General features: G+C 35.6%; 1 protein-coding gene across 1 annotated transcript in view; it reads right to left on the reverse strand.

Moving 5' to 3' along the window:
- The window catches only part of BCKDHB (branched chain keto acid dehydrogenase E1 subunit beta), a 116,617-nt gene that overhangs the window by 48,341 nt on the left and 54,847 nt on the right, over window positions 1-13,429 (reverse strand). Inside the window, exon 8 of the mRNA XM_035322164.1 lies at window positions 2,193-2,279. Coding sequence (XP_035178055.1) covers window positions 2,193-2,279 — 87 coding nt within the window. The remainder of the gene's footprint in view (window positions 1-2,192; window positions 2,280-13,429) is intronic.

A 13,429-nucleotide genomic window follows, 5' to 3' on the forward strand; every position in this document is an offset into this window, starting at 1 on the left:
GATGATTTCCACACCCAATTTTGGAGACGACATCTCAGTGGGCCTTTCTCCAAGGCTCCTCCAAATATGCTCCAATGCGTCCCTTAAGGAAAAGAAGTTTAGGGCCCTCCCTGCTGAACACTTTTCCAAGCACAATAATAGACACAATATAATCAAAATCAACAAGCAGTATTAACTGTACCTGTATTGAATTTATCCTATCATCTGTTGCTCACTTCATAATACCCATTGAGAACGTGTAAAAACATCAGTACAAAGGGCAAAGTCTTATCACGTGGAGTTCTAACTACACCACTTCATCCTGTTCTCGGTTTTATATGTTTAAGAAATCAGAGTGAATGACTACTTAATGCAATAATGTGCCCCCTTTTAAATATGTATTTGACATAGAAGAGTTCTGATTTAATATGCTCTCCAAACACTTTTATCTTTCAAATAATGAAAAGGAAACCTTCCATATAGTTTTCTCATGAGTGAAAGACATCATTTCCAATCACACTCATTTCCTTGAAATCTACATTACCATGAAATGTTTATGACAGTTAACTGTTTTGAAATAACCTGTGTATTTTTATTCACCTTATTTCTATGACTAGAGACCTCACGGCAAGGATGGAATAACAATATGGAAACTAACCATCCAATCCAACTGGACACAATTGATTGAAGTCTTATTATTTCCATGTGCAAGAGGAAACTAAAGCCAACTGCAATCCACAGTTTTGGCATTCTCAGTATGCTTCGCATCCAGTAAAAATGAATTTTACTTTTCATTTTTATTTTTACTGCACACTGATATCAGACATATAGACTTTACTTGATTGTTTAAGGAACGTGTCTAAATGAATTTAAAAAGCAAGGTCTTTATTATGCCTACTGCTCTTGAAAAAGTTATGTTTTGGAAATGATGTTCTGCTCTCTTTTGCAGAATGGATATTCTTATAAATAACTTAAAAATAACTGCTATCGAAACTTTCATACAGGATGCTAAAATCTTCAAGAACAGATATAAAGAGTAATGACAGTATAGTTATAAAACAGATTCAAGTAAGCCAAAAGAAACTCACAATGGATAAATGGATAGATTCAATGCCAAAGAGTTATATTTCAATTCTGAAAGTAGCATTTGTGATAAATTAACTAATATTTCTCAAGAAACAAATTCTCATTTCCTAAAAAATCTGAATACAAGAATATTAGTTACCATCATGAAACAAATATATGCTTTCAGTATGAACCAAAAGAAACAGTCCTTTATTAAAGGCTTTTAAACTTCATTTGCTAAATATGTCATATTTGTCAATATATATATCCCTGATATGAAAAACAAACCAAGATGGATCAACCACGTGAGTCCCTTTCTTAGTGGAAGTCTGAGGAGATTAATAACTCATTTTTTAGTTTCAGCAATATATTGATCATACCATGAAATGAATCTTCCAGTAATATTAACTGATAAGCTTTTTTCTTCAACTTTTTCTCTCCAACAAACATATTTTTTATACCACTAAATCTCACTAAATCATGAGATTGCTGCCTGACTTTAAAAAATCGTTTTCTCCTCAGGTGTTAATTAATAGTAACACACAACACTAAAAGGCACCACTGATTAAGTTGTAGACATTTTCCTAAGAATTAAAGAAAAATCATCAGTTTCAAGACTCAAGGTTGGCAGTGCCAAATGACTTTACTAGACCTATTTTAATCAGCAAGGTCACCTACAGAAGGGGAGAAATAGAAGAGGGATCAAACACTGCTTAGATGATAAATACTTGCTTCTTCATAAAGACAATTTTCATACACAAAATGAATTATCTTCACAGTAACATTAAAGTTAATACAACTGCTCTTAAAAAAAATGTTTCACAAATACTAGGAAACTTAGTTTTCTGACTCCTTATGCATATTTAACTCAAAATTACATTCCCAGAACAATTAACTTCATTATTTTCTAGAAAAAAAGGCTAATTACCAAGTTTAACTGCTGACTGTATAGCTTTTTTGTGTGAACTTCAGAATCACCTTTGTTTATCTGTTCAGATAAAGTAATACAAGCATGCACAAATCTGAAATTAAACCAAAAAAAAATCTAAAATATGAAAACCCCAGTTTTTAATATAGTAATAAATATTATTTCTATAGATAAACACACTCAGACATGCAGGATGCTGAAATACAAACAATCTGTGTACCTGAACTGTAGAACTGATTTCAGATGCAAATCCTCCTGTCAAGGGAGCCTCGTGGCTAATCAGCAACCGCCCAGTCTTCACCACTGACTGAAAAGGAAAAACAAATACAAAAATGTAATCAATTACAGCTCTTGTGATTTCTTACCTGTATTAATTACAGAATATATGAATTGTATAATATTATTAGCAGTACTTAAGGGTAGCTGCACTTTCCCTCTTGCATTTTCACTGAAATGAGGAATCATGCCATAAATCTAAATAGGGTAATTATTAGAATGTTTTTACATTTACTAGAGAAGTGCTTATATCTTCCATTCCATTTTAAGCAAATAGGAAGAATAAAAATAGATTCTACTGAATTTGAATTTATCCCATCAATTCAAATTGTAACATTTCTGAAAGAGAAAAAGATTTTAAAAAGTCAACTTGGATCCTGTGAAAAATAAAAAGCACACACGCAAATAAGTCCTTCACTGATAAATCTGCCTGACCAGACCCTAGGTAACACTCATGAATAACAACTGTTCAAAAAAGTATACCTTTTTTTTTTTTTTAGCAAGAAGACTAAACATTATCAACATTATCAACATTATTGATTAATGTTTCTTATTCATGTTTTACTCAAAGTTTGTGCAGTTGATATGGAATTCACTTCAGAAATAATTCCATAGCACAATACATACAGAATGTAACATATGCTACTTTTAATCAAAACCAGACTGTGTTTATGTTGAAAGACAATGATGAAAGCAAAATAGTTTAATCTGATGAGAGTACAAAGCTTCAATACAACCAAATATCTTGAGATTTATTGCAACTACATGCTAAATTGCCTAGATTTCAAAAATATCAGATGCCTCTGGTTAGAAATATGGCAGCCAAGCTTTACTTTTCATAATAAACATTTTACCATTTCTTAAGGTGCATTAAAAAGTAATTCCATTAACTTCTAGATTTACATACTAGGGGAAGGAAAAAAAAAATCAAAAAGTTGTGTATAGTAATCTTTCAAGGACAGGACAATTACGGTCGTATTTTTAAAGATAATTCCACAGTGTACTGTTAGCATACCAGTAGTCAACAAGAAGAAAAGCCCAAGACACTGGTAGCTATCAGCTCAACTTTTCTTAAAGATGTGAACTTCTCCAGTGGGGCAGCTCCAGGCTATCTACTTAATAGAATATATAAAGGCTATGTCTTAATAATTTCATTTTCATTATGAACCAGTATTTTCCTAATCCTTTCACTTTTCTAAGGCAGCTAATTGGCTCTAAGTAGCTTGTCCACAGAGGTACTGGCAGGTCACAGGCCAATAAGTAATATGAACCATATACTGTACTATGGAGGAGCCTGACAACGTTCAGATCTAAGCAAGACAGGGAAAGGTGTTCCAACAGTTGTAAAGTTACCTATTGTGAGGTAGGATATTGCCTATATTTCTTATGCCTGCACTGGAAACTCATAGCTAAAGAGCAGAGAGATTAAATGCACTACAAATCTATCAAATAAACCAAAAAAAAAAAAAAAAAAATAAAAAACAGATCAAAAAAAAAATACTCAAAACCAAAAACCAACAAAAAACACTCCAGTTTAAATTTGATATGATAAAACTGATATGATTAATCAATTTAGGAGTGGTTTGGTGTTGTTTGTTTTTTGTTGCTGTTGTTTTTGTTTGTTTGTGTTGAGAAACCTCTTATTTTAAATGAAGACACTTATTCTTTTGCATATATTTGTTCTGAGAAGTACATGCTTTGAAACATTACAAGCTATCATTAAAATTGGCATCTCAGCTAAACTAAAATGCACCTTTCAGGCAACATAGCTAGCAAGGCTTGGGGGCCCTTGGTACCAAACCCAGCTTGCTCAGTGCCCACATGGATATCTTGCAGCACATTGTGCCATATAGAAATACCTTTAAAATTCTTCTATATGTTAACACAGAATCAAAATGAACAGATGTTAATCATTACACTGTATAACACTGATTACACTGTATAACACATTACACTGATACATTATTGTATCAACCTGAATTTTAAGGAAAGATCCAAGTATTCCAATTCCCGAATATTACAGGCCCTGCTGCATTAATTTTAGTTTGAAGTTTCACACTTGTTCCTAAAACACTGTGCATCTTTCAGAAAGACATGCAATGTTAATTATGGCATTTCCAGTGTTTGCAAATGCATCACAGCTATTGCTAAGCTGTTCCAATGTTTAACTGCTTTCCCTGCTAAAATTTTGCACCTTATTTCTAAACTAGTTTGGCTGAGTTCAACTTCAAGCTGCTGGTTCTTATTTTCCTTCTGTTTGCTATCTATCATCTTCTAGGAGAAGGTATCTATTATCACATTTCTGCTCCCCACATGAACATGTTAAGATTGTGATCAAATCATCTCCTACCCACACTTTTGCTAAACTAAGCAGACTGAGCTTTAAATCTTTCATCATATAGCACACTTCCAGTTCCTTCATCATTCTTACAGCCCTTCCCTGAATCATCTCCAGTTTTCAGTGTCCTACACCCATCTCGAACCAGCATTCCAGCCTTTTGCAGAGCAACACCAAACACAGAGGCAATGTAACCCTGGTACTGTGGTTCTTGGATTCATGAGGCCTTTTGGCCAAAGCATAACCCCACGAGTACAGTTTCAACTGAAAACTGTGATTCCCCATTCTTGGGAAATGAATTTTTTTGTCTTTAACAAATAATTGCTTTCTGGAATAAAGAGGGAATAATAGTCTGTATTCATTATTTCAAGATGCAAAATTATATTTGGATTTGCTGAAAAACATAACATGAGCCTGAACCCAGCCCAGCCAATGAACCCAGCTTCTCTTTATCAGTGATCAAGTGTCTCTTTCTCCAATGGCTTCCTACCTCCAACATTTTTTTATTTTTTTTTTTTTAAATCAGTAATGTTTTTAAATTCTTTCTATATCTTTGATAAAAATATTAAACAGGTTAAAAAAAAAAATCATACTGTGCAGGACCTCAGTGACTTTACTATGACCATTCATTAACATCGCCCTTCCAAACCACACAATTTAAGTCAAGGCAGCCCTACTGCCTTACTTCTCAACTATGTTAATTTGTTTTGTGAGCACCTACTAAAGTTCTCAAACTCATTGCTGATCATTGTTGAATTGTTGAATAAAGTTCTCATTGTTGATCATGTATTTCTAAGTTATGTCTCCCTACTTGCTTTTTCTAAGCTATTTTTTTCATGGTTTTATAGATCATTCCTTCTAATTGTTTTGGTACACAATTTGGAGGGTGTTGTTTTTTTGTTTGTTTTTTAAAAGAAAAACAGCTCTGTAATGCCTCAGATAATTAATGAATTACTGGTCAAAAAATACTTTAGTTTGGCAAAGGTAATGGGTCTGTGTATATTCTCTTCATTTTAATTACGTTGTTTTCTCTATCAAAGACAACAGTACCATACAGTAATAACTGCAAAAAGTAGCAACAGATGTTAGTATTTTTTTATAAAGCAAACATTTTATATGCATATATATACTTTTTCTACATTGGCAGTGTTCTAGAATGGCCAAATTATAAAATTCCATATGAAGATGTAGAAATTAAAATCTTATTTCTTGGAAATAAAGTAGTTACTGAGTTAAAAGGGAAAATCTCACAAGTAACTGCTCTACAAGCTATAGAGCACAGAGGACATGAATTGTTAATGATTGTTTGCAGATATCAAAGCTCTTCTATAAAACATTAATTTCATTTTTAAATTAGGCTACAAAGCATTACTCCCTGTCAGATCAAACAAGTCACGCACTCAGCCTCCAGGGTAACTAAAACCCAACATTCAGAAGAGCATTTTGCAGTCCAAATATTTTATCAAACACCTTTGTCTACAGTGCGGTAGACATCAGCTAATGGGGTCCTCACCTTTCAAACAGAATTGCAAATAACACTGGCATAAAAACTGAAGAAAGCAGTGGGTAAATCAGCACGGTGTAACAAACTGGCCATCGCAGAATTCTACTGGTTTGTCACCTTTTAAGAAGGCAGATAGTTGGAGTGTGTTTTTTTTTTCATTTGGATTAGCTAGAGAAACAGGTTGTCTTTCAAGGAATGAAGTATTTTGTCCCCTCACACCAATACCTTTTACATTCCTAGATGGGCTTGACTCTTCTCCATTTCCCCAACAGCTCTCTATCTTTCAAAACATCAGTCTTTACACTTAGTCTTACCTCAGTAAGAGATTCAAAGGTTTAAACTCATGCCCTTAATGCAGATCGCAGAGTTCTTTAAAACATGCATCTTCAAAGAATACAGTGTGGCTTAGGAGACTGGCAGTGGTATAAAACATTTATTCTTTACATCCATAAACAGAAGTTGTTGCTAGCTGATCTTTAAATTAGAGACACTTTTGAGGGTGCTACGTGTAATTGTAGATATCTCCTGCCTCAAATTAAATGAAAATGGAAGCTTTTGTTTGTTAGCTTTAGGAATGGTCCACAGAAGATAGTCAGAAGAAATATCCAGGGATTTAAGAGAGCAGGGGCCTCAGTCATTCTGTGTTTTCAGAGCTGAGTCCAGCTGATGTCACCCTGGCTGCTCCCAGAAGGGAGGGCTCCTGTCCTACCCAACACCTCGTGTTCCCACCCTGGCATCTCCTCAAGCTCTTATGGGCCTGTGGGGAAAGCCATTTTCAGGAGATAACTTGGTTTGTCCTGCAGCATTGTACAGTTAGCAGCCAGCACCACCGGAGAGATGGGGCAGATCAGGGTCACCTCTTTCAGAAGCGGCCCGGCACACTTCAGCAATGCTCCCTCCCGAGGGCCGCTGAGGTCCAGTCAGCGACACTCCACGTGCAGACCGTCACACACCACTGTCACCTGTGCTGCAGCTGGGCATTGGAGAAAAGACGCTAGGGCATTCAACTACTACATTAACCCTAAAACAAGAACAAACGCAAATACTGAATATAAATTTTCACCTCAAATTCCTTGTCAGAACTGTTTTAACACACAACAGCGACAGTTTAGGTTTCTCCAGAGCACAAGGCTAACAGCATGATCCCCCAACCACCCTCTAGTGCCTTTGCCAGACTAAGGCTTTCAGGTTGCACACTGAAGGTTTTCTGAACAGCCGCCCAATGTTTTTGCAGTGAAGCAGCTTAGCAAATTATTTTCAACCTCCCTCACCGCACTCTTTATCCAAGAGTTTCCATAATCACTTTTCTATTCAATTCTCAGTTCGTCATCTTGGCTGCTTTCTCCTCTCCTACAGGCACTGATGACAGAATAAAATAATACATGCCTGGTGCTTCCAAGCGCTTTGAAATCTAAGTGCTGACATTACCAGTAACATACTGTGCCCTTACTCATGGGAAAGCTGACTTAAACCAAAATGAGTTTGATGGTCAACTGTATTTTACACTATTACTCTATGGCCACGGTAACAGCACTATTTCCACTGTCACCAGCTGCTTCACTAACACAGCAATTGCCTTTAAAGAAACGATCAAAGCCAGTATTAGATTATATATGTCTGTTATTTTATCACACTGGCAAGCTGTCTATTTCTGCAAACTTGTTCTCGGAAAAAGATTTTCCAACTCTTATAGAATTTTTTTTGATGTTCACTCTCCCGTTTAAAGTTCTGCATACTTTTGATCTTGGTCCTTATAGACTGTAAAAATTTCCTGCATAATTTAAAAACTAGCTTTCCAAAATAACTTCAATGAAACTGGCAAAAACATTGAAATATTATATCTCATTTTCAATGAAGATGTATGCGAACAATTGTAAAATTACATATAAATCAACATTAGTAGACTTGTGTCCTTACTGAAAACTAGACAGAGTATGGAAGCTAAAATAAAAGAAAAAACACCCTTGGTAAAATTTCAGTAAATGCCTTGAAAAGCTTTGTTCCTTTTATATTTTTAGATGAGCTTTAATAAATTTGTTCTTAGAAACGGTAAAAGCTGATGGAGGCTACATTCCCCAGATCCCCTAATTTCTTCTTTCCTTTCAATGTTTCAATAACAAATGAAATTGCATAGCTGTATTTGTCGTACTGAATATCATGAGCACAGGGATAGAAATAAGATCTCAGATTTCTATTCAGCATTTCCCAGAGAGAAATGTGCAACATAACCTGCCAGATGAATCACTGAGGATTATGTTTAATATACACGTGCAGATCAACAGCATGACACTAAGTCCAGTGCATCCCAGATACAAGGAACTAATATTGGTGCATGCGATATATCAACAATCTTAACAAATGCAATAATTACGTCCCCAGTTTCCAGACACCCTAGAGATGTAATGGAGCTGTAGGATCTCTGGAAAGTCAAACACATAGATCCTCAAGCACTCTTTTACCATAGTACAGAAAGAAGAAATGAAATAGAATAGGAATAGGATGTGTCCCAAGAAGCCTGGACGTACAAAACCCTCAAACTTATCTGGTCAAGATCCAGTTTGTGAATTATAGCTATGAGTTGCACAGAACTACCTTCTCCAAGAAGCAGTTAAAGCAAAAAAATGTATGCACTCTTTAAAGCTTCAAAAATAATTCTTGAAGAAAAAATATGAAATTAATCCAAATTAAAAGAAAATATCATATAGTCTGATTTTCAACAGTACTAAATTCCCAGAGATGGAAAGTGAAAGTAAGCCTTCAGATCTACTGTATTATATCTACACAACGTTCCCAACTTAACTGAAACTTATTCATCAGTAAAATCAAGATGCAAAGATGAACAAATGACATGCAAAAAAAAATATTTCATCACATACAGCTCAACAGCCCGAAGTATGAATAAGATTTCTCAACTACTGGTAATCAGGGAATCATAGAATAGTTTGGGTTGGAAGGGAACTTAAAGATAAAGTAATTCCAACCCCCCTGCCATGAGACAGTCTGGCTTACACACATTTTGTATAGATTCATAAGGCTAGTGTAAGGAAAATAAACACACATGTCCGAGTAGAGCAATAATATAGCAGAGAATCCTAGCTGAACATTGGCAGCAATGTAGGTAGATCAAGGGATAAAACCACTTGGAAAAGAGAAAATGTCATTCTTATTCCATCATCCAGAAAGGCTATCAGAGAGAAGTCTTTAACAAAGTCTTTCCAAACAATAAAATTAAAAAAAAAAAAAAATACATGAAGCTCTATAATAGGCGAGACTGCTGATTAACAAACAGCAGGGAAGAAAAAAGAAAATCCAGTTTCTTTTTAACTTCACATCAATAGCTAAAACATTGCCAGTCATTTTAACTGATCTACATTAACACAGAGCAAATCCTTATCTTCCTGCTAGTAGTTAAACAAAACGGAGGCTTTTAATCCACTACTGCCTGCTTGTTGAGCTCGCGCAGCAGAAGGCTGTGCTTTCTGACTGAGAGGCCGGCGTCCATGCACCGCATGGCACAGCAGCTGCTGCTGGCACTGGCTGGGGTCTGGGCAGAGCTCAGAGCTACCACCAGCTGCTGCAACACAGAATAAGTTCCTGAAAACAGAAGGAACTGCAGTAAGAAATTTATATGGCAAGGAAAACAGGTCCAATTTGCAATTTACAAGGCGAGGACAATACGGTCCATTAGCATCCCAGACTGCAAAGAGCATGAAGATGAATGAACAAGAATTCTGATTTCTAACAAAGAACCAGAACATGGTCCTTAAAATGCACATGACATTTACAAGAAAGAAGTTGGGGATGTGAAGGAAGGAACTGAGAACTGCCCTGTACTACTGTTAAAACACAGCAGGCATCCTTATCGCACTGGGGCAAAGAGGCTGACCTGCTGCACAGCCCTCCTGTGACATAATTACTATACCCTCACCTGCCTTGTGTGAAATAAAAGATGAAAATAAACCAAAAAAATTAAAACTAAAAAAAAAAAAAAGTTTGTAGTCTAACCTCTTGCCAAATTGTTTCAAATCAGAGTTAAAGATCAGCTACTACAGAAAAGAGGCAAAGATCTAAAAGCATAATGCATTACAACTCCAAGTATCATAATTATCTAAAACCAAATTATTAGTGCTACATGGAAGAAATTCTCAAAACATGTACTAGATGTTGTAGACAGCTGTCATACTGTCTGTTTAGGTCTTTCAGAAGTTATTACTGTGCATTAAAATATTGACTTCTGGTTAGGAATAAAGCTCCCAGAATGAATTTAAATTAATTTTACAGTACCAGTTTCAATCTTTTCTCCCTAACAAGTCAGTCTTGCTGCACTTCAACCTGGCATCTACTTCCACCAACTCAGTGGTATTACCACAATATACTCAGATTAAAATCCTAATGACAGCTCAAAGGCAGGGAAAGGAACAAGCAATCTGGATCACTGGAAAAGGTTGGAATGTATTTTTGACAACAGCAAAGGCAGAAGCAGGAGGGAGCATTAACAGCAACACGGGGAAAGAAAAAAAAAAAAAAAAAAACTCAAACCCACTTTTATTTGTAGCCACCTGTCCATCAAAACCCTGATCTTTGACCTTCCCTTAACACTACGTTTAAGAATAAGCTTAAGTATCAAGAAAGATTTTATATTGCAAATACTGTTCTCTGGGGGAAAAAAAAAAAAAAAAAAAAAAAGTTCTGATGAAAAACAACAGTAAAACAACATTATTAATATGGATCTGTGTCCACAGGAACGTGGATTTTAAATGATTTCAAATTAAATCGTACAGATATGCTAAACAAAGAAGAGACATAATAGTCATAATAGGTCTGTAAGGCTTAACATTTGATAAAATTCCATACAAATGGAGACGTATACACACTGTACGTACACACATGGGCACACACACAACACACCATTATCCATAATTCTACTGCCCCAAAGTATTTTTTTTCTTCAAATGTTCTTAAGACCATACATTTGCATCATATGCTGGAGTTGTTGAGCTCTGTTTCCATCGTGAGGAAGGTTATGAATAAAATCACTTCCAAAGTTTCCAGCTGCTGCTCAAGAAATCTAGCTGTACATTCAGTACAGGAATTCTATATTATACTCAACAAGCTGGAAGAAACAAGTTAATAGGCTTGCAATAATTCTTGAAACCTATTTTCAGACAATTCTCTAAAACTTCTGACTCTGAGTAGAGAGAAAAAATGACCCTAATAGGTAGAATGCTGATGTTTTCATTCTTCTTTCTACAGTGAACAACAAATGCAAACTGAATGAAAAGTGTTCCTGTTAATACAAATACTGCTAGATGACCAACCAAGCTTTCAAAAAAAGTTACTTAAAGACTTCTCTGCACCTCATCAGTTTCTATAAGCATAACTAGCTATCTGCTTGCAGATGCATGTTTATACATTTTCTTTGTTCCCAACTGAAACGAAAATATTATATTGATCTCTGAGACAAGACTAAAAGAAGTAAAAATGTGTTTGAAGCCCAAGATGAATAACTCAAATTCAGCGTGTCAAAGCAACAAAAATGTTTTGCTCAGGAGTCATCATTCACAATTTGTTCTGACATTCAGCATAAATAACTTCTGAGTTGTCTAAAAATAAATGATGTTCAATGACTAATTCCCAGTTCTCTTACCAGCTTTACTTAAACTGTGCTCCTCTTGAAATCTACATAGCCTCTTATGGCAAAATAAAACCAATTCCCAGGAAGTATGATGTGATGAACCCCAGAATGTCCTTACCTCAAATAGCAGTGCATTAAGCTGTTGAAGTTTTTACTGCCTCTAACCTCAAGTGAGGTCCTTGCAACAACTTAAATTGCTGTCCCCGCTTCCTCCTGTGTGGAAGTACATTTTCCAAGCAATGGATCTGACTGTCTCCTTTTAATAAGAACAGTTACAAATGGAATCAGCATTGATATGAAAGTTTGGCCCATTTAGTTACGTAAACATTTATACCCTTTAAACTGTGTCCTTTCACCTAAGACGCAATTATTTTGTTACTTCTGACAAACCACAAAAATAAACAACAAATAGGAAAGCCAAAGTTGGCACTAAAACTAAATTTATAAAAAATTGCCCTTATCTAACACAGAGGTGAGAAAAAAGCTGTGCGATGTGGAACACACACAGTATCTCTGCTATGAGGAAAGGCTGAGAGAGTTGGGACTGTTCAGCCTGCAGAAGTGGAGGCTTTTATCAGTGTATAGAAACACCTGAAGGGAGAGTGCAAACAAGACAGAGACAGGCTTTTTCAGTCTCCCAGGGACAGGATTCAGTGTACCCAGGACTGCACAGTTCACAGTATTATGCTGAAGTTGCAAAATGCCCTGGTTAAACCTCACCACTTTGAAATCCACATCAGGGTAGATCTTTTTCCCCAGTTTAAAATGTATGTATGCAGGAACAGAGCATAAAGAACTAATGTGACCACAGCTGGATGCACATAGGAAACATCTTGGAGAGAAATGTTAGTGCAACCATAGAGCATACTGCCTCAACACACCAGGACTTCATTGTTCCAATAGGTATCATTTTACACCATAAATGCCAAAAACAATTCTGAAAGACTAATGTGGCTTTTTCCTGCATAGCGCTGAAAATATAACATTATAGTGTGAAGATAGTGATGTAGAGATAACACAGAATGAAAACAGGCACAGCAGTAAGGCAAAGTAACCTGGAAAATTAAATGGCAACCAAAATCAGAAGAGCTGGCTACAGAATGAGGCTGAACATCCACAGAAGCGTTTAAAAGGGTGGATAATAAAATAATTAAGATTACTTTATGACTTTTGTATCACACAGATATTGTCAGGGTGGGGCTGATATGTTCAACATAAATATTCGTAAGCTTCCTGCAAAGCTAACAGCCAAGGACAGATTCCCAATGCGTTAGACACCACAAAAATACAGAGTAGCAGAGAATTCATATCTAAAACAGCTTGCAATTTGAGTAGCTAAGACCGTGAAAACAGAAAAAAAAAAAGATATGACACTCAGCATGGTGCATCTCATCATGGTTTGGGCTGGTTACTTTTTTAACAGAAAAGTGCTAAGTTAAATTAAAAAGACTCCATCAGTGACTTTCTAATGCCTTTCAGCAAGTTTAGACTCTTGTAAAACAACTCTGCTAGAAGCACTCTTGTAACACTTTCATACCACCACTCTACATACCCTAAAGCAGTTAATAGTCATGGATGTGGAAACAATGGAGAAAAATTACATTTTGTGCAGACAGGTTCTTCTGCTTAAACTAAAAAAAAAAAAAAAAAAAAAAAAAAAAAAAATTTAGGAAAATATTAAACAAAAGAATAATCAGAAAAGCA

The sequence above is a fragment of the Oxyura jamaicensis genome, chromosome 3 (assembly GCF_011077185.1).
Source record: "Oxyura jamaicensis isolate SHBP4307 breed ruddy duck chromosome 3, BPBGC_Ojam_1.0, whole genome shotgun sequence".
NCBI lineage: Eukaryota > Metazoa > Chordata > Aves > Anseriformes > Anatidae > Oxyura > Oxyura jamaicensis.